At 46.0% G+C, this 27,681-nt stretch overlaps 2 protein-coding genes across 5 annotated transcripts; one reads left to right on the top strand and one right to left on the bottom strand.

The window, feature by feature from the left end:
* Positions 1–120: 120 nt before the first annotated feature.
* Positions 121–20,120, top strand: COPG2 (coat protein complex I subunit gamma 2). Its single transcript, XM_088165998.1, has 24 exons — positions 121–225; positions 1,783–1,835; positions 2,323–2,403; positions 2,672–2,743; positions 3,788–3,867; positions 4,564–4,639; positions 5,512–5,604; positions 6,101–6,187; positions 7,140–7,297; positions 8,147–8,280; positions 8,935–9,002; positions 9,472–9,660; positions 10,404–10,499; positions 11,625–11,868; positions 13,034–13,109; positions 13,935–14,038; positions 14,582–14,707; positions 15,230–15,292; positions 15,638–15,777; positions 15,966–16,137; positions 16,952–17,049; positions 18,042–18,180; positions 18,288–18,386; positions 19,670–20,120. The coding sequence occupies exons 1-24, from the start codon at positions 189–191 to the stop codon at positions 19,798–19,800; spliced, it is 2,616 nt and encodes an 871-aa protein (XP_088022124.1). The 5' UTR covers positions 121–188; the 3' UTR covers positions 19,801–20,120.
* On the bottom strand, positions 20,064–27,513 carry MEST (mesoderm specific transcript). Of its 4 annotated transcripts, none has more exons than XM_088166001.1 (12): positions 27,449–27,513; positions 26,071–26,225; positions 25,405–25,484; positions 24,931–25,008; positions 24,413–24,519; positions 24,105–24,163; positions 23,408–23,448; positions 23,182–23,252; positions 22,420–22,521; positions 21,782–21,858; positions 21,326–21,389; positions 20,064–20,929 (listed from the first exon to the last, which is right to left on the bottom strand). In XM_088166001.1, the coding sequence occupies exons 2-12, from the start codon at positions 26,222–26,224 to the stop codon at positions 20,812–20,814; spliced, it is 951 nt and encodes a 316-aa protein (XP_088022127.1). In that variant the 5' UTR covers position 26,225; positions 27,449–27,513; the 3' UTR covers positions 20,064–20,811. The 4 variants fall into 4 exon arrangements, with proteins under 4 accessions (XP_088022127.1, XP_088022126.1, XP_088022125.1 ...); XM_088166000.1 differs by having other exon boundaries at positions 24,413–24,549; XM_088165999.1 differs by lacking the exon at positions 27,449–27,513 and having other exon boundaries at positions 26,071–26,390.
* Positions 27,514–27,681: the final 168 nt, after the last annotated feature.

Consider the following 27,681-nt stretch of genomic DNA (forward strand, 5'->3'; position numbering starts at 1 on the left):
AGAGCCGCCCTCACGCTGGCCCCGCCCCTTCAGCGCGCGGGTGGGGGCGTGGCTTGGCGAAGCGGAAGGCGCGCAGGTTGATTGACAGCTCCGCAGTCCAATCAGATGGCAGAGAGCGGGACGGGGGCGGAGCTTCCGGCGGGGCTGCTGAGGCGGCGGCGCTCGGAGCGAGCGGGAAGGGGGCCGCCATGATCAAGAAGTTCGATAAAAAGGACGAGGAGTCCGGTACGGAGGGGCTGGGGATGAGGGGAGGGGTGCTGGGGTGAGGAGGGGACTGAGGTGTGCTGGGGTGACAGCGGGGTTTGAGGTGAGGGCGGTGCTGAGGTGAACGCGGGGTGGAGGTGAAGGAGCTGAGGGGGATGCTGAGGTGAGGGAGATGCTGAGGTGAGGGAGTTGAGGGAGATGCTGAGGTGAGGGAGTTGAGGGAGCTGAGGTGAGGGAGCTGAGGGAGATGCTGAGGGAGATGCTGAGGTGAGGAAGCTGAGGGGGATGCTGAGCTGAGGAGGGGCTGGGATGGAATTCCCAGAGAAACTCTGGCTTCTGGAGACCTGAAAGTGTCCAAGGCCAGGTTGGAGCAAGCTGGGATAGTGGAAGGTGATAGGAATGATCCTTAAATCTCCTTCCAGCCCAAGCCATTCCATGGTTCTGTGATCTCTCGTCTCTCACAGCTCATGGGGTGTTTGTGCTTCAGCTGCTAAAGTATTTCCCACTTCTGGTGATAAATGCAAAGAACTGGGCTCTGTTTGCTCTCCCTATTGATTTCTAGAGAGGATTTTATCCCTGTCTCTACTCAGTGCAGATGTTTCATCCCTCAAAAAAAGAGGAGAGCATTGATTACGTGTATTTCTATTTCTATCATTACCTGAACGGTATGATGATATATGTAAAGAAAAGAAGTTTTTCTTTTTAGTCACTTTGCTTCACAAAGCAAAATCCAAAAGGTTTCAGAGAAGCCTTTCCAGACTTTCTCTGTCTGGGCTGTGCCTGCACATCTGGAATTCCCAACAGGGAATTTAGGCAACCTCTGGCCCTCAGCAGCACCCAGGGGAGGTAAAATGTTGTTGTCCAGAGAAGTTTTGGATGCCCTTGGATCCCTGGAAGTGTCCAAGGCCAGGCTGGAGCATCCTGGGATAGTGGAAGATGTCCCTGAAAATCTCTTCCAAAGGTCTGGGAGTTAAATCCATGTTCCCTACAATACCTGATGCTGCCTGGAATGTTCTGTGCTGCTGCTCTGAGCTCCAAATGTGCCCAGCTGGGGTTGAGTTTGTTTCATTTTCAATTTCCTTCTGCTTGGGATGTGAGAACTGAGGGATAAAGGGACTGGAAATGAGGAATTGTTGTTTGGGAGGAGAGGATCAGGAGCAGAAGTGAGGCTGAGGAAGGATTTCTGTATCTGAAATGTGGTTTCAGTTCTGTTCCACATCCTGATCAGCAGCTCTTGTGTTGATGCCTTCAGTGCTTGAAGGTCTAAAAATAAGTGGATTAGGGAAGTAGAAAAAGGAAATAATTTTATGGAAAAGCACATTAAATAGCAAACAATTTTCTTCTTCCTCTTTTTTTTTTTCCCCCTTACCTTTATTCTTTCTATAACTCTGAATATACCACTTAAGAAAGTTGAATTCAAAGCTGTTATGGCCAGCATCAGTTATTCAAAGAGGAATGTCACAGTTTTGAGATGGTTTGGTAAAATTTTGGGGCTGTTCCTATGTGTTCAGACCTTTTGAGGTGTGTGAGGAGTTCCTCACCTGAGAGATCTTTTTCTTTTTTTTTTTTTTTTCTCAGGTAGTGGCTCCAATCCTTTCCAGCACCTGGAGAAGAGTGCTGTGCTTCAGGAGGTAGGAATAATCACAGGATAATGCTGTTTAATTAATTATATTTTCCTTCAGGAAGTGTTGCCAGAACCATTGTGGGGCAATGTAGATGGCTAAATTCACAGAAGTAATTTAAAATCACAGAGAGTGTAAATAAATTCATTTTATCTACAGTTAATGAGGGTTTTTTGAAGGGTAATTAGATGACAAGTGGCTCCTGCCTTCCATATGGACATGTGGCATCTCAGAGGGCTCTTCCTGAAGAAAAAAAAATGTTTTATTTTGAGGCATTTCTGCCAGTTCCAGATGGCAAATCGAGCTGTTTGTCCTTTTTTTTTTTTTCCAATTGCTGCGAACTAAAGATGCAAGAACACATTTTGTGAGACACATATTTAATACAAATAAAAATTACAAGCTGCTTGGCTGGAAACAGATTCATTTAATTTTGTTGCTGAAAGGGAATTTATTCTTGTTGGGATCTATTCAGGCAGAATTTCTCTTTGATTTCCAGGCAAGGCTCTTCAATGAGACCCCAATAAACCCACGAAGATGCCTTCACATCCTTACCAAGATCCTGTACCTGCTGAACCAGGTAACTTTGAGGATTTCTCTCCATCCAGAATGAATATTTTTATTTTTTTTTTAGTGGGAAAAACCTCTTTGGGAAACTTCCATCCCTGTGGAGGGCATTTTAGAATGGGGATAATTGTGGATTCCCTGGGAAGGAAAGGAGGAAAAGATGGTTTCTTACAGGGGAAAAAAAAAAAAACAAAAACCTCCAAGGAAAGATTGCTGGTGTGTGGGAGGGCATTAAAAAAAGGAGCTGGATAATGCCTGGTTTTCCTCTCTGCTCATTCCAGGGTGAACACTTTGGAACCACAGAAGCCACAGAAGCTTTTTTTGCCATGACCAGGTTGTTTCAGTCTAATGATGTAAGGACCTGGGGTTTTTCCTCTCCCTGCTCCTGTCTGGGCTTGCAGGAGCTGCCAAACCCTTGGATTTTGGGATGTGGGAGGCAAAGAGTGCACAGGAGGAGCTCTGGAGGCAATCCCTGCTTTGGAAATAAAAGGCTGAATAATAACATGTGGTTATTCTGTGGGTTGGGTTGGGGGTGGAGATGGGTTCTGAGTTAATTAATGCTGTAAAAATGAGGATAATGACAAAGCCTGAATTTACAAATCACTTGATGGCTGTTGCTTCCACTTGCAAATCACCATCTGCTTAATTCAAAAGAGAATTTAAAAATTGCCTGCAGATCAAAGGCTGCTGTTCCTTAGGACATGGATCAGCATTGAGCTCATGGAGGCAAATGCCCTAAAAATCCCAGAATGGTTTGGGAATTGAATTTGGGAATTCAGCTTTGGGCTCAGCAGAATGGAAAATCCTTCTGTGATCTCTTGTGCAGAGTGTGAGGACTCAGAGCCCTGTGTTCCATGTGATGGGGCTCATTAATTTTAATTAAAAAGGGTTTGCTTGTCAGAGATTTGTCCAAGGAAGGCATAGCTGTTCCAAGATCTAATAAAATTGTTGGTAATACAGAGTTTTTGGACTGTTTCTCATATCCATATTTTTTAAAGTAGAGGATTTTTAAAAATATAAAGTTAATTGATTTCAAAGACTTAATGTCAACACTCCACGTGTGTTTCTATTTTATTTTTACAATAACAAAGTTATTTTCTGAGCTTTTAACTGATAATTGTGAAGTTTCCGAGTGTGATAATTAGCATGGATTTTTGGATTAGTTCTTATCATTTTACAAAATATTGATGTCTTCTGATTTGTTTGATATCAGGGACTCTGGCTCTTATCAAATGTAGTTTTACACTTATCACTTTGAATTGAAAAGAATTTGCTAAATTGAAAAGAATGTGTTTTGTTTAAAAGCTTCTTTTTCTTTCAAAGTGAAAATATTTAATTTGTACGTTTTATTTCTCTTTTAAAACTTCAAATTACCATTGAGTTTCATCTTTCCACAGCAAACCCTCAGAAGAATGTGTTACCTCACAATCAAAGAGATGGCCAATATCTCTGAGGACGTCATCATTGTCACCAGCAGGTGGGAAAAAAAAAACCAAACAAAAAGAAAAACCCAAAAAAACCCTTCCCTGGCTTTGTTTGAGCTGCTACAGTGTTGAGGTTTTAGAAGTTACAGCAGTTCTGTGATACACAGTATGTGCCACCCTCTGAAATGTTATTTTCTTGCCACTCTGTGGGTGAATTCAGTTTATCAAGTGGTTGTTACTTTGTTTTCTCTGTTATTTTAATTCCTGTTTTGTCAGAATTTAGGCTGTGATTTTGCTGCCAGAGAAATTAAAAGAAAATCAGAGCAAAGCCCAGTTCGTTCTCCCAACTGAACTCTCAATTTTTTTGGACTACAAAAACAGACACTGCAGCTGTTGCAAGAGCAAAAATTGGATCTGTTGTTAGAAATATATAAAAAAACCAAACTGAACTTTGGTCATTATTTCTAAATTAAAATTCCATATGGCACAAGCAGCACCACCAAGAAGGAGAATGAGCTAAACAAGCCATGACAAAACAATACCAAATGTGCATTTTCTAGCTCTGCATTTCCCCAGATTTTCATGTTGACAACTCTCAAATTAAGCTGATTATTAAGAAGCTGTCCCTAAGCAGAACTGCAGCAGCTAAATGAGGTGAATGTCACGTTAAAACCTGAGACCTGGGGATGTTACAGAATTGTTGAGAGGGGTTTTTTTTGTTGTTTTTTGGTTTTTTTTGGTGCTTTCAGTTTGACCAAAGACATGACAGGCAAGGAGGATGTCTATCGAGGCCCTGCCATCCGAGCTCTGTGCAGGATCACTGATGTGAGTACACACGGGCTCACTCTGGGGCACAGGGCATGAGTGGCTTTAAAACCCCAAATCTGCTCTCCTGCAGCTTGCATTTTACAGCACTAATGGAACTGCTGCTTCATGGAGGGCTGCTGCATGCCCTGTGCAATTCCCAGCAGCACTGGGAATGTGCAGCTGGAATGTTTGGGAGCTCCACTTCCCATTTGGGATTGCTCTGCTTGATGCTCTGTGTAATTTCCAAGAACTCTGTGGGGCTGGAGCAATGGGAATGTGCAGTTGGAATGTTTGGGATCTCCAGTTTCCATTTGGGATTGCTCTGCTTGATGCTCTGTGTAATTTCTAAGAACTCTGTGGGGCTGGAGCACTGGGAATGTGCAATTGGAATATTTGGGATCTCCAGTTTCTGTCTGGGATTGCTCTGCTCAAAGCTCTGTGGGACTGTAACAATGGGAATGTGCAGCTGGAATGTTTGGGATCTCCAGTTTCCATTTGGGATTGCTCTGCTTGATGCCCTCTGTGATTTCCAGGAGTTGTGTGGGGCTGGAGCACTGGGAATGTGCAGCTGGAAGATTTAGGATCTCCAGTTTCAATCTGGAATTTCTCTGCTCAATGCCCTGAGCAATTTCCAGCAGCTCTTTGGGGCTGGAGCTCTGGGAATGTGCAATTGGAATATTTAGGATCTCCAGTTTCCATTTGGGATTTCTCTGCTGGTGACTTTGTCACTGACCCTTCAGGGCCATGCAGCTCAAACTCCACCTTACAGAATTAACTCCAGATTTTTACTGGGGGTCCTTTGAACATGAATTTTTGCCTTCTGCTTCTTTTATCCTTTTCCTCTGAATCATCCACATTTCCTTTTTTTCCCCCTCTTTTCCCTTCCCCAGGGTACAATGCTCCAGGCCATTGAGAGGTACATGAAACAGGCCATTGTGGACAAAGTCCCCAGCGTGTCCAGCTCTGCTCTGGTGTCTTCCTTGGTAAGTAAAGCAGATTTTTGTAAATCTGATGTTTTGTCAGGCTGGCAAGGTGAGTCTGCTCTGTTTGTTTTTTTTTTTTTTTTTTTCTCAGAGGTGTTTCTTCATCTCACTGGAAAATAAGAAAAAAAGCAGAGTTTCCTTTCTCTCCTCAAATTCCTTTCTTAACTTTTGAGTACATCAATCATAATAATTTCTAGTGCAAAATGCTCAGATTTCTGCAGTGTAAAACATGAATTTATCTGGGGAGAGGCCATGAAATCACCTACTGAGACTGCAATTCAGGATTATTTCTGCTAATAGACACCAAGAGGGCAAGATGAAAGAATCAACTCTGATTTCCTCTCCCTTTTTTTTTAGGAGAAAAAGCTGGGAAAATCTCATTAGTTAATCTTTTTATTAATAGAAGTGGAATAATTTGAGACTGAGATGGAAGGAAATTCACAGTTTATAGGGGTGTAGGATAAAGAGTTTGTCTCCAATCTGAATTTTTTTGCAGCACATGATGAAGATCAGCTATGATGTGGTCAAAAGGTGGATTAATGAAGCTCAGGAAGCAGCTTCCAGTGACAACATCATGGTCCAGGTGTGTTTGAGAGTCCCCAAAAATGTTGGGGGGGGGGGGGTTTAGTGGCATTCTGGGAGTTCTTAAGAAAACTTCAGGGAAAAAAAAAAAATCTTATTTTTCTTCAGTGTATTAAAAGTAAGAATTGTGATTTGTGAGAAACAACTTGACAGTTTCAAAAAATTAATGAATTTTTTTTCCATGATGCCAGCACAAGATTGTTAATTAATAATTTGCTCTGGAGTTTTCTTCCCTTTTTCCTGCTGAATTTCTGGAATGCTGCTGCCTGTCCCACAGTGGTTCTTGCAGAAGGGATTTGAATCAGTGCTCAAAAAAAACTTGGGAAATTCTCTCCCTGCTTCCCAATGAGCATCACTTGGCTTTCAGAAAATTTGCCAGATTCAAAAGATGAACCCAAATATCAAGAAGAGCTCCATAAGAGCAAAAGTTTTGCACAGATATTCCAGACCTCTGTGGAAATGAAGTTATTTTATCTGTTCAGAATATGGAATTATTCTGTCTGTTGCAAACTCCTGATCAGAAAGATTCTGTAAATTCAGCTTTGCTCTTGCCCACTTAACAGCTTCATGAAGCCTTGCAGAAAATCAAATTTATGGGGGAAAAAAACCCAAAATAACTTGGCAAGGAACTAGAAATATTCCACCAAAAAGGCCTCAAGGATTTTTGTGAGGTCAGCTGTCATTTCAGGGCTGTGCAAAGCTGAAATCTTTGAAGTTCTGGTATTTAATGAGGAAAAAAAAAAAAAAAGAGAATAAATTAACTTTGTGGCTCTTTGGATCTTCAGGAAGAGTTTGAGAACGGACAGAAAGGGAATGTTGGCAGGAAACTCAGCTCAGCTGAGGTTAGAAGATATTTCTACCAGGAAAACATCAACAATTACCCCTCTTTTGATATTGAAATATGAATTTTGCAGCTGTACTCAGTACCTGCCCCTCTGTTTCCCATCCCATAGTATCATGCTTTGGGGCTACTCTATCACCTTAGGAAAAACGATCGTCTGGCTGTCTCCAAGATGTTGAATAAATTCACCAAATCCGGCCTGAAATCTCAATTTGCCTACTGCATGTTGATCAGGATTGCCAGCAAACTCCTCAAGGAATCTGAAGAGGGGTAAGGGGAAAGGTTTTAAATCACAATTCGTTCAGTTTTGGGAACGGCAGCATTTGTGGGGAAATCTCCACAGAGACACAATTGTGATGCTGGGATAATGCATGGATTCCATCTTAAAGCCTAAATTCTTGTGTTTGTAGCCATTGAAATCTTGGATTTGAACTTAAAGGATTTTTCCAGCCTAAAATCCTGGAATTCTGTGTGTAGCCGTGAAATATTGGACTTCATCTCCAGGGTTTTTTTTTCTGACTAAAATCTGTATTTGTAGCCATGAAAGTCTTGGACTCGATCTAAAGGGGTTTTTCCAGCCTGAAATCCTGAGATTTTTGTATTTTTAGCCATGAAAGTCTTGGATTTGATCTTAAGGGGTTTTTCCAGCTTGAAAAATCCTGGGATTTTTGTGTTTTTAGCCATGAAAGTCTTGGATTTGAACTTAATGGATTTTTCCAGCCTAAAAGATCCTGGGATTGTTGGTTTTTTTTTTTAGCCATGAAAATCTTGAATTTGATCTCCAGGGGTTTTTCCAGCCCAAAATCCTGGGATTGTTGTGTTTTGTAGCCTTTGACAGTCTTGGATTTGATCTTAAGGGGTTTTTCCAGCCTAAAAGATCCTGGGATTATTGGATTTGCAGGCATGAAAGTCTTAGTCTCGATCTTAAAGGGTTTTTTCCCAGGCTTAAATCCTGGGATTGTTCTCTTTGTAGTTTTGACAGTCTTGGATTTGATCTAAAGGGGTTTTTCCAGCCTGAAATCCTGGGCTTTTTTTGTGTTTTTAGCCATGAAGGTCTTGGATTTGATCTAAAAGGGTTTTTCCAGCCTGAAATCCTGAGATTTTTGTGGTTTTTTTTAGCCATGAAAGCCCCCTGTTTGACTTCATTGAGAGCTGCCTGAGGAACAAGCACGAGATGGTGATTTATGAGGCTGCCTCTGCCATCATCCACCTGCCCAACTGCACTGCCAGGGAGCTGGCACCTGCTGTGTCAGGTTGGTCACAGCCCTTTGTACCCCTTGAACAGCTGAAATTAAGAAATGTTGAGAAAATCCGGCAGAATTACAATCCTCAAACCCTGAATTTTCTGATTAAAAACCCTTTAACCCCAAGTTTAAGGGCTTTTGGATGAGATCCTTTTTCTCTTTTTCATCCAGATGTTTAGATAAATGGCAGCAAAAGTGGCATGGGGTGATGCTTTTCTTTATCCAGCTGCAGAAATTTGGGATGGGAGGGAATCCTGGAATGGTTTGGGTTGGAAGGGACCTTAAAGATCATCCAGTTCCATGGGCAGGGACACCTCCCACTATCCCAGGGTGCTCCAAGCCTTATCCAACCTGACCTTGGACATTCCCAGGGATGAAAAAAAACCACAAAAAACCTGAGAAAACTCTCCTGCAGCTGGAATATAGAACTGGGAAGTAAAGACAATTGTGCCACCCTCTGTTCTTGGTAATGGGATAAAAACCAATTTATTTCTAACCTGTGTGAAACTCCTGATAAATTCTGCATAGAGCTGCATGAATATTCAGCAGTGTGTAGTTGAATGGAGATTGATTAGGCTTTATTCCCTTTCTTTGAAAGAGACCATATCTTTATTTTTTTTTTTTGGTTGATTTTATATATTTTTTGTTGTTGTTGTTCCCCAGTGTTGCAGCTTTTCTGCAGTTCTCCCAAACCCGTCCTGCGTTACGCGGCCGTCCGGACCCTCAATAAAGTGAGTGCTTCAAAACCTCCCCCCTCCCCAAAAAAAAAAAAAATCTTCACTTCCTGAGATCAGAGCCAGCCAACTGTGCCTGATGATACATCTGCCCCTGTGATGGCTTTATTTGGAATTATTTCATGCTGGAGAATTGGATTTTCCCTGGTGGGACAGAAATCTCTTCTGCATTCAGGCTGTGTTTGCTCATTTCTGGACCCACGGGGATGTGACAAGCTGTGGTTTGATAATCTGTGAGCTTTCAGCTGGAAGCCTGGATATTTAATATTACAAAATCCACATGAAAGAAATGTTCTGATTTCAGAACTGCACAACACAACAGCAAAAATGCATGACTGTCAAACCCACGACTTAAACTTAAAATTCATTTAAAACCCTGCAACCAAAACCATTGAGCTCTGATTACATCCCATCCTTTCAACTGCAGGATGCTCCTACATAATTTTGGGAATTCCATTCTTTACAGGTAGCCATGAAACATCCATCTGCAGTCACTGCCTGTAACCTGGACCTAGAAAACCTCATCACAGACTCCAACAGGAGCATTGCCACCCTGGCCATCACCACGCTGCTGAAGACAGGCAGTGAGAGCAGCGTGGACAGGCTCATGAAACAAATCTCCTCCTTCGTGTCAGAAATCTCAGATGAGTTTAAGGTGTGCCATTGGAGGCCTCTGCTCTTTTCAGCTGCAGGTTTTTCTCCCATTCTTGGTTGTTTTGTTGTTGTTTTTTTTTTTTTTTTAATGAAGCTTTTCCTGTTTGTCAGTGCTGGCAGGGTAAAGTTCAGAAGGTGTTTTCCAGCTTCAACGTCCTGTGTGTCTTCCTTCCACCACTCCAAGAAAGGGGAAGAATATCATTTGGTGGATTGCTGGCTCCTCTGCAATATCCTGTATTTCCTTCTGCTTGTTTTAGAGAGGAAGAAGGATTTTAAGTGTTCTTTTTGAGTCTTGATGCATAGCTAGGAAACTTAATTAGAAATTTCTACCTAATTTGTTAAGTTTTATGGTAATTAATTGGTTCAGGATGGCTCAGTTGTACCTGTTAGACCATGAGGAGCACAGCTCTGCAAAATCAATCTGCTTACAGTGGCCTGAAGTCCTTGTTTTTAGGAGAAAAACAAGCATTATAGACAAATTTAAAATTGCAAAGAGTTTTTTCAAGCCAGAACATACAGACAAGTTAAAATTGGATCATGATCATACCTGGGAAGAAGGAAGGAAGAAGGAAAGGTTAACACATTCCATCCTAAAATCCAACCATTTTAGCAGAGCCAGGCCTTGTTGCTCCACACTGAGTATCCACCACCTGATTTTAACCAATTTAACCAATCTGAGATAGAAAACTCTTATTTTTCCTAAAGAAAGAAACTCATGATCCCATCTTTGTGTGTCTGCTGCAGGTTGTGGTGGTGCAGGCCATCAGTGCCCTGTGCCAGAAGTACCCTCGGAAGCACAGTGTGATGATGACCTTCCTCTCCAACATGCTCAGGGATGATGTGAGTGTCACATTCCCTCTGGGGAGGGGGTTTTTTTTTTTTTTTGGCAGATTTGGAGCTGCTTGGTGATGGGAAGGGTCTTTTCTGTCACACCTGCTGGGTCAGAGCTGTGTGAAATGTTCAGGAATTAGTGATGCCTTGAGAGGCTACCTGAGACAGACACTAGACAAAATTAAGATAATAAAGTGAATATTTATTAAAAGGCCTTTAATAGCTGCATCTGATGCCTTGAGAGGCTGCCTGCAACAGGGACTAGATAAAATTAAGTGAATAAAGTGGATATTTATTAAAAGCTCTTCAGAGGATTCACCTTGGGCAGTGCAAGAGCCCGGCCATGGCTACACCCAAGATGGATCCCAGCCATGAGTTTTCACACTTTTATAAAGTTTTGGTTCATTTCCATATTGGGGTTCATTGTCCAATTCCAGCTCCAGGTTCTGCAGTCCCACCCTCCCACATTGCTCTCCTCAGTTCACTGTTGTTGGCATTTTTTATATAAATTTTTATACCCAAAGCTGCAGGGGTTGTCCTTGGTTCTGGGGCTGGAAAAGAATTGTTTTGTGTGACTGAGCTGTGAGGAGAACCTGCTCATATTTTATATGAAATTCAGATTTATGTACTAATGCAGTGCAGGATGTGGGAAATATAAAAGCTAAAATAAGGCATAACACCAGAAGCCTTCCAGAGGCTTCAATCAAGCCAACAATCACAAATTTTTTCAGACAATTCTAAGTTTGGTCCATTTACATATCAGGGGTTAATTCTCCAATTACAGCTTCAGGTAATGAAGTCTTATACCCCCAGTTTGCTGTCTCCCAATCACTTTTGTTTCTAATTTTGTTTATAATTTTTGTTTATGCTGGGGTGTCCTTGAATTTCAGGCCTAGAGGGATTGTTTTGTGTGACCAAAATGTGAAGACATGTGACTAACACTCCATATGGAGTTAAGAGATTTCAAAAATAGAAAAGCTAAAATCCTGAGGCATCATTGGATGCTCAGAGGACTGAGAATGCCCCATCCTTTTTTTTTTTTTTTTTACCCTCATGATTATTTTCTCCATGAGCAACATGAGGAAAACTGAACATTGCTCCAGAATATCACTATCCCAAATTTCCATTTACCAGGGTGGCTTTGAATACAAGCGAGCCATTGTGGATTGCATCATCAGCATCATCGAGGAGAACCCTGAGAGCAAAGAATCAGGTTTAGCTCACCTGTGTGAGTTCATTGAGGACTGTGAACACACCGTGCTGGCCACCAAAATCCTGCACCTGCTGGGCAAGGAGGGTCCCAGGACCCCCAACCCCTCCAAGTACATCCGCTTCATCTTCAACAGGGTGGTGCTGGAGAACGAGGCTGTGAGGGCTGGTGAGTGCAGCTCCAGGCCTGCTGTTCTGCCTCCTTGCTTGCCTTTTTTTTTTTTTTTCAAAATGAGAATAAATTGCAATGGAATGGATTGAAATTCGAGAGGATTTTTAGGGAAGGAAGGAATGTAAGAGAGGGTTTTTATTTGGCTTTCAGGGGGAGTTTTGTAGTAGCTTACTGCTTACCCAGGGGTGAGTATATTTGTATGGGTTTTAAGAAATGAGTAGAATTGATAAAAAGCAACCAAATAAGAGGATTTCTTGGTTTGGAAGACAAGTGTCTGCTAAGGAAGGCAGGAACCTCTTTTGAAATGGAAAATGTGAACCCCCCTCCCTCCAAATTATTATAATTTTGAAATTAAGGAGCTCTCAGGCAAAGATATGAGAATAGGAGTAACAGTTCTCTTATTTATTTTTTTCTTATTTCAAAGAAAAAGAGGCAAAACCGAAATGGCATCAGGCTGAGCTCTGCTGGAATTGGGTGAAGCTGGGTTTGGAGTGTGGGGAGTGATGGTTCTGCCCCAGTCCCTGTGCTGAGCTGTGGATTTGGTTTTATCCTGAGGTTTTTTTTTAATCCTCAGATCATCTTGACCTCCTGCTTCAGAGCAGAAATAATCTATTGGTTCTGAATGCCTGCTGGAATTCAAGGTGTACACGAGGAGGGGACACTGCTACTTCCCTGTTTAATGTCATTAATGTCATAAGTTTGTACTTCCTGAAACTGCTTCCTCTTCTTTCTGGGTGGGGATTGTTTCAGCTGGTGCCAAGCTGAAATCTTGATTATTTTGGAGAGGCAGCTCCAAGTGGTTGCTGAGGGGTTTGAGCTCCCTGCAGAACCTCTGGTTGTAACCTGGCCCTGGTCACCACTGGGTGCTTGTGTGGAAAACAGATTTATCTGGAGTGGGAACTGCTGCAAATTGCAGAAGAGCCAACAGCTGGAATATTCCACAGAGCTTCAACAAATATCTGATGGAGATCTCCCTCAAAAGAGATTTTCAGAGCCTTGATCACAAAATTATTTCCGTGTGGAAATACAGGAATAGTTTAGTCTCTCCATATCACTGGAGGGTTTATGGAAGTGAGAAATGTGTGAAGTGAGAATTCAGGGCTGTGAGAATATTTTTGTGCAGAACTCGGAGTCCTGTGACACCTCCCTGTTCTCTCTGCAGCTGCTGTCAGTGCTTTGGCCAAGTTTGGGGCACAGAATGAGAATTTGCTTCCCAGCATCCTGGTGCTGCTCCAGAGGTGAGTGGCAGTGGTGGTGACACGGGAAATGTGATGCCCCGGGAGCAGCAGGGTCACACCAGGCTGGCACTCGCACTGAGGTTCCCAATCCCAGTTTGGGGCAGTGGGAAAATGCTTCTCCCAGCTTTGCTGCGTGGCTGGAGGGAGCAGAGCACTGCTGGGGGAAGGAAGGATCACAAGGAAGTGAGGGGTGGGATTAGTGATGGAAACTTGTGATGGTGATTTGGGCTGAGAACATTGCTCGGGGGTAATAAATAAATCACTGAGGCAGTGACTGCTTTGGGCTGGAAGGACCTTAAAACTCATCCAGTGCCACCCCTGCCATGGCAGGGGATCCTTCCACGGTGCCAGGGTGCTCCAGGCCCCATCCAACTTGGCCTTGGATCTTCCAGCCACAACTGCCAAGGCCTCCCCATCCTCACAGACAGGAATTTCTCCCTCACAATCCAACCTAAATCTCTTTTAGTTTCAAATTGTTCCCCCTTGTCCTATCAGTATCTGCCTATATAAAAACTCACCCTCCCCCTCCAGAGCTTTTCTTTTCTTTAGCACCCCATTGAAACAAGAAAATTCCTGTCCAAGTTACTCATAAATAACTTTTGTGTTGCCAGAGTTGGGTGTTCCCATGTCACAGGTTCACGTTTCCTGTTAAGACATGAGCTGTTAATGATTTAATTGAAATTAAACCAACTCCCCTGTTACACAAACACATCTTTGCACAATTTTCAAACCTCTGACTGTCACTGAGGTATCAAAGGCAGTTTTGTCAGTGCCATTTTGTGATGCCCAGAGCTGGCTGACCTGGTCCTTTTGTCCCCAAACCAGGTGCATGATGGACAGCGACGACGAAGTCCGTGACAGGGCAACGTTCTACCTGAATGTCCTGCAGCAGAGACAGCTGGCCCTGAATGCTGCCTACATCTTTAATGGTCAGTGAGACACAGGAAACCACCCAGAGCTCTGAATTCCCATGGTTTTTCTGGCCTTAGCACTTCCCTGCCAAGTGCTTGTGCTGAGAGTGGCAGATTCAGCAATCTGAATCTGGCCTTGGACACTCCCAGGGGTCCAGGGACAGCCACAGCTGCTCTGGGAGTTCTGGGCATTCTAGACCTGGGAATTCTGGTCAGTCCAAATCTGGGAAATGGAGCCAGGAGTATGAGCTGGGCTTTTCTCATTGGTTCCTCCTTCACTCGACACAAATTTCTCGATTTTTTTTTTGCTCCATCTTTTTCAATCTGAAACGAAAATGAGGGTTAGTTATAAAAACATTTTTATGTCTGTGATTGAAACTTCAGGTGAGCAGAGGATTTCATTAATCCATGTAAGATTCTTGGGAGTGAACTGTTTAGACTTGGCAACTTTGTGTCATCTTCAGAGCAGCTTTTTTGCTACTTTGCCTGTTTTGTGTTTCCTGTGTATCAGCACTGCCTCCAGCTCTTAAAACTGAATTTTTCTGCTTTTCTCCTCTGCAGGGCTGACAGTCTCTGTTCCTGGGATGGAGAAAGCCCTGCACCAGTATACACTGGAGCCCTCAGAGAAACCTTTTGACATGAAAACAGTTCCCCTGGCTACTGCCCCAGTCTTTGAACAGAAAGCAGGTAACACCCAAGTTCATGGAAATGGGCAGGAGGAAAGGCTCAGAGCCTTGGGGCTGCTGTTGTTCTGCTGATCTCATGAGCAGGGACAAGTCTGTGCATAATCAGAATTTATTGGTTCACAACCTTTGGGGAAAGGCCATTCCAGGAGCTCTCAGTCACTTCTCTGATTTTCTTCCATGTCCTTGCAGAATTTTTGAGCATCTTCACTTAGCACAACCAGCTTTGGGTTGTTGGTTTTTTTTTTTCCCTCCCTTCTCCTTTCATTTTTTTTTTTTGCTGACTCTTCAGGACTAAGGTGTTATTTCCTCTACTTTAAATCCAGTATTTCCACACCAAAAAAAAAAAAAACAGCTATTTCAGTGTGTGAGGAGCCAGGCTGGCAGTGGTTTGCAGCAGAATGTGTGAAACACACAGGGAACACAACATAGGAAATATTTAGTGCAGATTTAATGGCATTTAAACCTCCTGCAGGGTTTAGCTGAGACAGAGCACAAAGTCTTTCCTTTTTTTTTTCCTCCACAGAGATTGCCCTGGTGCCCAGCAAACCTGAGAAAGTGGCTCCTTCACGCCAGGATATCTTTCAAGGTAGGAGAGATCAGTGGCTGTCCAGAACTCCAGGAGAGCTGGAGAGGGACTGGGGACAAAGGACAGAGGGACAGGACACAGGGAATGGATTCAGACTGGGGAAGGGGAGATTTGGGAAGGAATTCCTGGCTGGGCTGGAATTCCCAGAGCAGCTGTGGCTGCCCCTGGATCCCTGGAATGTCCAAGGCCAAGCTTGGAGCACATTGGGACAGTGGAAATCATCCAGGGGGTGGAACTGAATTCTCCTTTACGTCCCTCCCGTGCCATCCTGGGATTCTGTGCAGTGCTGGGACGATGGCAGGATCAGAGCCTCTCCATGTTGATCTTCTTTTCCTTCCTGCACAGAACAACTGGCAGCCATCCCAGAATTTAAGGGCCTGGGTCCTTTGTTCAAGTCCTCAGAGCCAGTGCAGCTCACAGAAGCAGAAACAGAATATTTTGTTCGCTGCATCAAACACATCTTCCCAAACCACATCGTTTTCCAGGTGAGGGAACCCACACCCCCTTTTTGGGCCCAGCAGGATTTGACAGAGTTGATCAAAACCCAAGAAATTTGCTGCATGCCATGGAGGATTTTAGCTGATTTGAAGGGGGAAAAAAAAAAAAAAACAAAAAAAAACCACTGGATGAGGAAATGTTTCCAAGTGTTTTTTTCCCCTGTTTGCTGCTGCAGTTTGATTGCACAAACACTTTGAATGATCAGCTCCTGGAGAGAGTCACAGTGCAGATGGAGCCATCAGATGCTTATGATGTGATCTGCTGCATCCCAGCTGCCAGCCTGGCCTACAACCAGCCTGGCATGTGCTACACCCTGGTCAGGATCCCCCAGGATGACCCCACTGCAGGTGAGAAACCCCACAAATCCCACAAAGGAAGAGCTGGGCCTGTGGGCTTTGGTTCATCCACAGATCCTTGGTTGGTTGTTTTTTGTGTGTCACAAATGCTGGGGTTTAGCAAAGGGATTTTTGTGAATGGTCAGTGGTGTTGGGTGAATAAAAATGGGATGTAAAGGAGGGGTGCAGAGCATGCAGGTAATGGAAATTTGGATTTAGTGCCTGGAATCAATGAAAGAAACACATTTAAAACCATGGATGTTGAGCAGTGTTCAAGAACAGAACCAGTAAAAGGAAAATGCAGATAAAATTCAAATATTCAAATTTGAGGTTTTATTTAATGGAATAATTAAATTTCTCCTCTCTTTAGAGAATCAGAAACTACTACAAAATACAGGAATGAGATTTTCTTGGACATGAAACTTCCCTTTCTTATCTTAGTGTGGGTGTGCTCAAGTGTGTGAGTGTGCCTTACCAGTGGAGTGGATTTTTAAGTTATTTTAATACCAGGGAAGATGAGAACTAATTTGAATTTGCTGAGCTGCAGGTTTCTATCACATGCCCTTTGTCAGAAATCCTTGTGGAATTTTTCCTGGTTGTTTCTGCTGGATTTCATGGCAGCCTTTTGAATCAGTGATTTGTTATTGGGCTCCTCCTTTGGTCTTTATTTTAGAATCAAAGGAAAAAATGATATTAAAGTGCTCTGTCCTAACCACATCTGTATTCCTGGGGCAAAACTCATGGGTATTCCAGTCTCTTTTTTTGGGAAGAGAGGGCTCCAGCAGAGGAATCTTCCCAATTATCCAGAATTTCTCTCTTTTCTCAGTCACCTGTACCTTCAGCTGCACCATGAAGTTCACAGTGAGGGACTGTGACCCCAACACGGGGGTTCCAGATGAGGATGGGTATGAGGATGAATATGTGGTGAGTCCAGGATTTCTTCCCTATTCCCTTATCACTAATTTGGGATAAATGTGGCCATTGGGTCAAGTTTCCTCTCAATCCTGCAATTAATCAATCTTCCTGAAACACCAAAATACTGTAAAATATCATTTTTAGATCTTTTCCCAAAACTTCATTTCTGTCAAAAGTTTTAGTGCCTTGTGGAACAGAATTTGTGGGGACAGAGAGGAGGGAAGGAAGAAATAATTTCCATTGTCTGTTTTCACAATTGGGCTCCAATCTTTGCACCCCAAACATTTGAATTTTTGTTAATTGTGTGGTTAATGATGGGGACACGGTCAGATTTCAGGAAGCATTGGAGGAAATCAAGATTCATTCTGCAGCCAGGCTGGGAGAGCTGGGAATGTTCACCTGGAGAAGGGAAGGATCCAGGGAGAGCTTCCAGAACATTCCAGGGAATAAAGGGGCTCCAGGAGAGCTGGAGAGGGACTGGGGACAAGGGACAGAGGGACAGGACACAGGGAATGGCTTCAGATTGGGAAAGGGGAGATTTGGGAATTAGGAATTCCTGGCTGGACTGGAATTCCCAGAGCAGCTGTGGCTGCCCCTGGATCCCTGGAATGTCCAAGGCCAGGCTGGAGCACCCTGGGACAGTGGGAGAGGTTGGAACTGGATTATTTTAAAGATCCTTCCAACCCAAACCGTGTTGGGATTCCATGGATTCTGAGGAAATGTCTCCATGGAAGCCCAGGAGCTCCCAAAGGGCTTTGACCCATCCATCAAGGGATGGCCTCATTTTCTGCTCTCCTTTATTCTCACAGATGTTTTGTGTGAATGTTTTTCAAGTTTACAGATGACCACCATAAACTATTTCTCCTCCTTTTATACCATATCAATATATGGTTCTGGAATTAAAACCAGGCATTGGCAAAATGCTGTGGGCTCTTTCCTTTCCAAGGTGAGGATCATTTCCATTACTGGCCTGAAAATTTCCCTTTTTTCTCCTCTCCCAGTTGGAAGATTTGGAGGTGACAGTGTCTGATCATCTCCAGAAAGTTTTAAAGCCCAACTTTGCAGCTGCCTGGGAAGAGGTGGGAGATGACTTTGAGAAAGAAGAAACCTTTGCACTCAGTTCCATCAAAACCCTGGATGGTGAGATAATCCCTCATTTATTGATCACCCACCTGCCAGGCTGGGGTTTTATTCAGTGTAATAAATAATTACCTGGAATAATTTTCTTCTTCAATCTCTCAATGCAGAAGCTGTCAATAACATCATCAAGTTCTTGGGCATGCAGCCCTGTGAGAGGTCAGATAAAGTGCCAGAAAACAAAAATTCTCACACCCTCTACTTGGCTGGTAAGTGTTCCTGCTGCTGAATTTCATGTTTCCATGTCCCCACAGATTTCTCTTAATGAAGGGAAATGGTTTAGGAGATCCTGCTGGGTTTTTTTGGAGTTTTTTTCTCTGTAGAAAGTTTGTTTTTCTCTGAAGTGACCTGGTGTGTTGAATGCAGCTGGTCCTGACTTGGAGACCTCTGCTCTTGGAATGGGGGAATTCCACCTGTGGGAATGGTGGAGAATCTCTGATTTGAGAACTTCCAGAGCAGAAATTCCATCCTTAAATCCCTTGCCTGAGCTCATGTCAGCAGGGTGATTCTGGGAGTGTCTTGTTCTCAAGTTTCTGTTGCTGAAGTGACATCCAGAGTCACCCTGCAGCACCCACAACTTCTTCTGGAATCGTGGAATTGTTGAGGTTGGAAAAGCCCTCTGAGGTCAGAGAGTCCAACCATTCCCAGCTCTGCCAAGGCCACCACTGCCCCATGTCCCCGAGTGCCACATCCACAGGGCTTGGAAATCCCTGCAGGGATGGGGACTCCACCATTGCCCAGGGCTTTACAACCCTTTCACCCTTTCCAGGAAGGATTTTTCCCAAAATCCACCCTGGCCCAGCCTGAGGCCGTTCACTCTCCTCCTGTCCCTGTTCCCTGGAGCAGATCCCAAATCTCTCCAAGAATTCAGGGAGTTGTGCAGAGCCACAAGGTCCCCCCTGAGCCTCCTTTTCTCCAGGCTGAGCCCCTTTCCAGCTCCCTCAGGAATTCTCCATTCCCATTCCCATCTCCCTCAGCCATTCCTGGTTCTCCATTCCCATCTCCCTCAGCCATTCCTGGTTCTCCAGCCCCATTCCCATCTCCCTCAGCCATTCCTGGTTCTCCAGCCCCATTCCCATTTCCCTCAGCCATTTCTGGTTCTCCATTCCCAGCTCCCTCAGCCATTCCTGATTTTCCAGCCCCATTCCCACTCTCCATCCCCTCCATGTCCTTCCTGAACTGAGGAGCTCAGAGCTGACCCCAAATTCCAGGTGTTCCCTCAGCAGTGCCCAGCCCAGGGGACAGTCACTTCCCTAACCCTGCTGGCCACTCCATTCCTGGCAAAATCCAGGTGCCCTCGGCCTCTTGCCCACCTGGGCACATCTGGATTCACATCCAGCTGCTGTCACCAGCACCCCCAGGGCCTTTCCCAGCTTTTCCATGGGCTTGTGACCCAACACTGAACCTGTCCTGCCCTCAGCTGCAGTTCCCTGGATCAGGCCTGGCTCCCTGAGCCTCTCCAGAGTGACCTGTGGCTGTTGCTTTGCCCCAGGTGTGTACAGAGGTGGCTGTGACGTGCTGGTCAGGTCCAGGCTGGCACTTGGGGACGGTGTGACCATGCAGGTGACAGTGAGGAGCAAGGACGAGACGTCGGTCGATGTCATCCTGGCATCCGTGGGCTGAGAGTTCCAGCATTGAAATTCCTGGAATTCCTCCTCCCCCCACCCCCTCCCCACCCTTTTTTTTTTTTTTTTTTTTTTTTTTTTTTCCTGGTTGTCCTTCTGCATGTAGTTTTTATTCCTCAATTTGGGAATAATTTTTTTTTTTTTTTTGTATGATGTTCCATTAGTGGCTGGCTGGTACTGAGCCATTTCCCATGGCCCTTCCCACCTAACTTATGGCATCTCAAGCAGGGAGGATAAATGATGTGAGAAAAGAGAATCAGATTTTTGTCAAAATTGCTTTTTATTAACAGAAAATAAACACTGGTTCAAATGGTGGAATTCATATGAATTACTGTTAATAAAATAGAATTTTTTTTTTTTTTTGTTCTAATTCTGTCTGCTCCAGTACAGAAAAAATAGCCTATAATGGCTGTTTATTAAACAAAAATCCCTTATTGCTAAAGGGATGCTATTAAATTCCCAACATAAACAATTAAAAAACCACCCCAAACCTCCAAATTTGCAACGTTTTTGTGACTGTCTCTTCTTCCACACAGAAAAAAATCAAAGTACAGAGAGAGATTAAACTCCATCTCTTGAGGCAGATTCAGTTCTCTGAGCTTCATGTCAGGTAATAACCAAAGCTCAGGGCAGCCTTTTCCTGGGTTCAAATTGGGAAAAATCCCAAATGGAAAAAACTGGCAAGGGAGGGGGATGGAGGGATTTTGTGAGGGAACTTCTGGTTGTTTCTAAGTCAGGGTGATGAAGGAAGTAAGAAATTCTGATTTAATGTTAATTTAAACTTCTGCCTCTCTAAATAGAGATTTAAGCTGGGCAAGAAGTTGAGTGCAGGGCTGGAAGAGCTGCCAGCATCCTGCTTTTTCCTTCATTTTCCCAATTTTCCAAGGATTTCACTCAGTTTGGCAGCCCAGGATGAGGGTGTGAGCACAGTGTTGGGTGTGGAAGAGAAAATCCATAGTTTTTTTTTTTTTCCTGCCCCCAAAGCCTGCCTTTGAGCAAAGAGTGAGACTCAGAAGGAGTTGATGAAATTCAGGTAGGCATTCAGAAATCCTGTGGGATCCTCCAGCTGGGGATAGTGGCTGATGTGATCATCCAGCACTGACACTGTGGACATGGGAAGCACCTTCCTGGAAAAAAAAAAAACACAGCAAGGCACACTCAGCCCTCTTGCACAGCCAGGATTCTGTTCAATTTTGGGATTAAAAAAAAAAAAAAAAAAAAGCCTGGAGCAGCTCCATCTGACTCCTTCCAAGTGCTGGATTTCCTTCAGGTTGGTTTGGAGGAGGAAATCACAAATCTTCCTTGTGTGGTTTTAAAATTCATCATCATGGGATCGACTGAAAATCCTGATTTTTTTTTGGTGCTTAAAATGCAGAACCAATTTCCAAACTGCTCTGACTCAATCACCTGGCTGTGCAGGTGACAGAGGGGATTAAAAACAGCCTCCATGAGGATGGAATTGAAGGAATAGCCAGGCACAAAATTCCTTGGAATGAAGGAACACATTCCCATTTTTGTCTCACCTGTAAAGCTGGAGGAACTCTGGGTGTGGATTCACAGGGTCCAGGGGCCCATAGATGAGATGCACTGCAAGGGAAGCACAGACAGAGCTTTTAGATCCATAAATTAATGGATTCATTAATTAAACCATCCCCATGGAGACCTGCAGGAGTGTTCCCTCCTTGCACAAATCTTGGGAAGCTTCCAGTGGAGCACTGAACAAAACAGCTCTGAATGGGGGTCAAGTTCAGCCTCCAACCCCCCCCCCAAATTTTTCCCTGGTTGCAACTTTTTGGGCTTGAAAAGCTCCTCAACTCCCCTGGAGCAACACTTAGAGAAGCAGCTGTGAACCAGGGAATGTTATCTCTGCTGAAAAACTGGAGCTGAGCTCAGAATAACCAGAAGCTGATGAGTGCAAGGAGCCTGGAAGGGAGGGGAGAAATTCCCAAAAATCAGGAAAGGAATGGATTCCTACTCACATGGGACTGAGGTAGACATCAAAGCCCCAAGCCAGCGCTCTCTGTGCTTTTTTCTCTGGTTTATGTACTGCAAAACACTGAAGGAAAAGTTGTTGTTATGCAGTGGATGCTGCCCAGCCTGGAATTTCCTCCTGGACACAATGGGCACCACCCCATCACCCCTGGGCTCAGTGAACTCTGTTTGCTCACTGGGGGAAGGGGAGACAGGGAACTGAAATCACCAAAGCCTTTCTAAAAGCCACAAACTGGAAGAAATGTATCCTTCCAAAATTCCCCAAGCTGAAGATTTGGGATTGGGACTTTTGGGAATTGCCCAGAAAAGTTCAAATCCAAAGGCAAATCTTTTCTGGGATAAAATCTGCCACAGATTGAGCTCCAATCATTATCAAACCCCCCCCAAATCCAAGCCTTTGATTTCCAAAATAAAATCCCCACGTTCTACACCTGCCTCCCATCATCCCAGACAATCCCTGCTCAAACATCTCCCCCCCCCCCAGCTGGTTTTTTTGGGGGGGATGTAATGTTGATCCCAGACTCCAAAAGAAGCAGCTGGAAGTTCTGGAGAGCCTGAGGCTGAGCTCTGGGAACCTGGCAGCAGGTGTGACATGAAGCTCATGCAGGAATTCCTGCCCAGGTACCTGTCCAGAACGAGATTGCCGTCGTTGTTCCGCACCGCCGTCCACATATCCCAAAATTCCGCCTGGGAGGGCTGAGTGTAGGGCCCAAAAACTGCCCCAAGCCTGGAAAAAAAATAGAATTTTGGAGAGATAACAGCAACAGCTGTGTCAGGGAACCACTCACTGGAGGTGAAAAATTCCAGCATTTCCAGTTTCCACAGCAAAACTCCCAAGTGCTGAGATGTCCCCCAGGTAAGTTGGATGGCCTCAAAAAGGTCTTTTTTCAGGAAAAAAAAAAGTTTTTAACACTGCTAAAAATATAAAAATCTGGTAGTGCAGGGGTTTTGTTGCCTCTGAAATGTGTAATTCCAACACTTGTGGGAGAGGAGGATTTCAGTGTCCAGGGAAATGTTGTTTGGATTATTATTAAACTGAAGAGTGTGGTCAGTGTGGAGAGGGAATGGTTCCAGAGTCAATCCCACCTCTCTGGGGACAGTGCCAGGGAATTTGCTCCCTGCCAAATCCCTCATTTATGGAATCATGGAATGGTTTGGGTTGGAAAGGAATTTAAAGATCATTCATCCCACTCCCTGCCGTGGGCAAGGACACCTCCCACTATCCAGGGTGCTCCAACCTGGCCTTGGACACTTCCAGGGAATTCTCTGGGAATTCTTCTCCGGGGTCTCCCCACCCTCCCAGCCAGGAATTCCTTCTAATTCCTGCATTTCCCACTTGGTTCATGACTTTATGGATTGTGCCCAGCACCCCCAAGCCCTGACTCACCCTCCAGAGAAGAAGAAGAAGTTCATCATCCTCAGGATGATGGGGGACAGCAACCCCCCATCCTTGAGGAGCTGGGGAAGAAGGGAAGGAAGGAGAGAGAGCACAGCTCAGACACAGGGATAAATCCATGGAGAGCTTTTCCCACGCTCAGACCCCTGAGGTGTCTCCAAGAGGTGTTTCTTTGGGATTTTGGGGTTCAGTGTGACCTGAGAGGGGAGCAGCTCACCTTCTGGATGAAGCGGGGGTAGTGAGTTTCAGGAAAAATCCCTGGAAGGACATCAAAGAATGGAGCTGGAATGCTGCAAGTGTTTTGCTCCACATCTCCCACTTTGTCCCCGCCTCATGGTGCCATGACAGTGGCCCAGGGAGCCCCAGGATTGCTGCTCCTGGTTAATTACAGCACCTTGATTGTAATCCTTGGGATTTGGGTGCTGGAGATGGGAAGGCCAGCCTATCCCATGGCTCCTCATTCTGTGGATCCCATCCCATGAATCCCATCCCATCTCATGGATCCCATCCTATGGATTCTTATCCCATGGATTCCTGTCCCATGGATCCCATCCCATCAATCTCCATCTCATGGATCCCATCCCATGGATTCCTGTCCCATAGATCCCATCCCATCCCATCCCATCTCATGGATCCCATCCCATGGATCCCCATCCCATGGATCCCCATCCCATGGATCCATCCCATCTCGGATCCCATCCTATGGATTCCTATCCCATCGATCCCATCCCATGGATTCCTATCCCATGGATACCAATCCCATGGATCCCAATCCCATGGATCCCATCCCATGGATCCCATCCTATGGGTTCTTATCCCATGGATCCCATCCCATGGATCCCATCCCATAGATTTCCATCTCATGGATCCCACCCTATGGATTCCTATCCCATAGATCCCATCCCAAACCTTACCTCCATTGGATAAACAGAGGCTGTTGATCAGGATGCTCCCAGTTTTATTGTGCTCATACCTGGGGACAGCAGAGAAGAAGCTGAAACACAACCAAACCTCTGCAGGCTCCGAGAAACAACCGAGCACGAGGTCAAACCGTGCCACATCATCTCCTTTTCCTCTGGGATTTGGACAGATGGAAACCTTGGACGTGCCCCGAGACACCTCAGGCACGGGGAAAAGGGGATCCTGCACCACACCCTTGCACTTATCTGCTGGAAATCATCTTGGTGGAGACACCAAAAGGGCAGGAGGGGGTGGCAGGGACCTGTGGAGCAGCTCCTGGGCCACCGTGTCCCCGTAGTCGTGGGACAGGAGGTTGATCCTCTGGTGCCGCAGCCCGAGGTGTCGCAGCAGCCCCTCCACGATGGTGGCCTGCTCGAAGATGGAGTAGCCATGGGGCCTCTGCAAAAGTGGCAGAGGGGTCCCAGTGAGAGCCTGAGCCAGCAGGAGCCCGAGGATTGCAGGGTAAATACCCCCAAGGGAGGAATGTGGAAATGGGGGAATGTGGAGGCTGGACTCAGCGCTTGGGATGTCCTGTGGTGTCCACATGGGAGCATTGTCCGTGCTCCAAAAGGGGTCAAAGTGCATTTTGGAGTCCCACCAAACCCAGCTGAAGCTCCACCACAAACCTTCCCTATCCCTCCCACTGTTGTAATGACTTATCCCTTTTCCAGAGGTAAATGGGAGGGAGAAAAAACAATTTGTCTCGTGGATAGCAAAAAACAATTTTCTGAAGTGCTGGGCCTAAAGCAACCATGAAAATCCTCATGCCAGGGCACTCACAGGCTTGTCACTGAATCCAAATCCGAGGAAATCCAGGGCAATCACCCGGTGAAAGCGCTGAGTCAGCCCTTCCCAGATCTGGGAAGAGGAGAAATGCATTAAAAAAGCAGTGGGATGCCTTCAAATGCATTCAAATGCATAAAACGTGCAGTGATGAGCAGCCAGGGATGGACATGCTCCTCTCCACCATCCCAGGAAAACGTTCCTGCTCCAAGAAAACAGCAGGAGGCCAAGATTTCCCAATAAATCCAGACTATCCCCCCTCAAAAAGCCAAGGAATTGTTGTGGCTGTTTTCCTGCACTGTGGAATGAGCTTGGATTTCACACTGGGAGAGGAACAAGGTGATAATCCTGGAGCACCTCCAGCAGAAATCAGGAATTCTCCTCTGGAGCACAGCCCAGCCCTGCTGTGCTGCCTGCTCATCCCCAGGAGCTGAAAATCCTGGGATTTGCTGTGAGATTCCAGCCCCTCACCTTGCTCCAGTCATAGCTGGATGTTGGGAAGCCGTGCAGGAGCACCACGATGTCAGAGCTGCCAAGAGCACCACTGGAATCTGGGGGGGAACAGGAAAACCTCAGAGTGAGTTCTTCCCAAAATTCCTCCTTTCTAGGATGGGATTTGCTGCTCATCCCACTGGGAATCTGCCCTAAAACCAAGGATGGGTTTGATTCCCACTGCAGCTTCCCTTTGGAAACCTCACCGTGATCAATCAAGGGATTTAATTAACCCAAATTAATTCCAGCAGCTTGTGGGGAAAACAGGACACCTCAGAGTGAGCTTTTCCCAAAATTCCTCCTTTCTAGGATAGGAATTGCTGCTCATCCCTTTGCTCCCCAAAACCAAGGATGGGTTTGATTCCCACTGCAGGTCCTCTTTGGAAACCTCACGATAATCAATCAAGGGATTTAATTAACCCAAATTAACTCCAGCAGCCTCTGTGCTGCTGCAAAAAGATTTTCCAGTGTCTTTTCCATGTTGCCACCCCTCAGAAGCTCTTGGGATCCTCCCCACCAAGGTACAAGAACCAATTTTCCCCAGTGAAATCCATCCCTGCCAGATCCAGGGTGACAAAAACCGGGAGGGATTCGTCACCACCTCGCCCAGTTTTAGGAATGTCCCCACGGCCACCATTTTGTCACCTCTGTAGAAGATGTTCAGGTCCTTGTAGGTGAAGAAGCTTCCAGAGGATTTCCAGGAGCGGAGTGCAGGGGAAAGCTGTGGGGGTGGGATGTGCAGGTAGACGGCGAGGAGGGGCACGCCCAGCAGCCCCAGCTGCAGCCACCACTCCTTCATCCTGCGGGACACAGCCGGGACACCGGCAACGTGCTGGAATTGCTGCATTGCCACTGAGCTCCACAGGGGCCCAGAACCCACCTGTGTGTCCCCAAAAATCCCCCATTCCTATAACCTGCATGTCCCCAAAAATCCCCCATTCCTATAACCTGCATGTCCCCAAAACTCCATTCCTATAACCCACCTCTGTGTCCCCAAAAATCCCCCATTCCTATAACCTGCATGTCCCCAAAAATCCCCCATTGCTATAACCTGCATGTCCCCAAAACTGCCCCATTGCTATAACCCACCTCTGTGTCCCCAAAAATCCCCCATTCCTATAACCTGCATGTCCCCAAAAATCCCCCATTGCTATAACCTGCATGTCCCCAAAACTGCCCCATTGCTATAACCTGCATGTCCCCAAAACTGCCCCATTGCTATAACCTGCATGTCCCCAAAACTGCCCCATTCCTATAACCTGCATGTCCCCAAAACTGCCCCATTGCTATAACCTGCATGTCCCCAAAACTCCATTCCTATCTATAACCCCTTCCATGTCCCCAAAACTGCCCCATTCCTATAACCCACCTGTGTGTCCCCAAAAATCCCCCATTCCTATAAGCTGCATGTCCCCAAAACTCCATTAGGGGGGTGTCAGTGGGGCCATGGGCTAATTGGGAATCCTGAGGGGTCTATGGGGTCACTGGGGGGGCTATGGGGTAATTAGGGGGGTGTCAGTGGGGCCATGGGCTAATTGGGAGGCCTGAGGGGGCTATGGGGTCACTGGGGGGGGTTATGGGGTCATTGGGGGGGTGTCAGTGGGGCCATGGGCTAATTGGGAGGCCTGAGGGGGCTATGGGGTCACTGGGGGGGTTATGGGGTCATTGGGGGGGCTATGGGGTCACTGGGGGTGTCAGTGGGGCCATGGGCTGACTGAGAGACCTGAGGGGGTTATGGGGTCACTGGGGGGGGTCAGGAGTTTATTGGGGTCTGGGAGGTCGTGACCCCAACGTGGTTCAGGGAGCCAATGGAAGTCAAAGGGAGGGGACACACCCATCGAGGGCCCGCCCACTACCACACCCATTTAGGCCCCGCCCACAAATGAACCCGGGGTCATTCGGGCCACGCCCCCTCCCTGAGCGCGGGACGGGTGGGGGCGGAGCCTCAATGCGCGCTCCCGGTGGGGCGGGGGGGGGGGACGGGGCGTGGCCGCGGCCGCGCGCGCGCGCGCGCCGCTCTCACCTGCGCTCAGGTGCTGCCGCGGGCGCGCGCCGCCATCGCGCTCTCCCGGCGGGGGGCGTGGCCTCCTCCCCGCGCATGCGCAGCTCTCCCCGCTTCCCTTCCCGCCCGCCGCGTCCCTCCCGTTGCCGGGCGACGCGCGCGCTCCCCGCTGCGCCGCCTCTGATTGGCTGAGGCCGCGGCGGGCGGCCAATGGCGGAGGGCGTAGTTGAGGGGTGGGCGGGAGGCGGGAGCGC

The sequence above is a fragment of the Sturnus vulgaris genome, chromosome 5, assembly GCF_052056855.1.
Source record: "Sturnus vulgaris isolate bStuVul1 chromosome 5, bStuVul1.hap1, whole genome shotgun sequence".
Classification (NCBI taxonomy): domain Eukaryota; kingdom Metazoa; phylum Chordata; class Aves; order Passeriformes; family Sturnidae; genus Sturnus; species Sturnus vulgaris.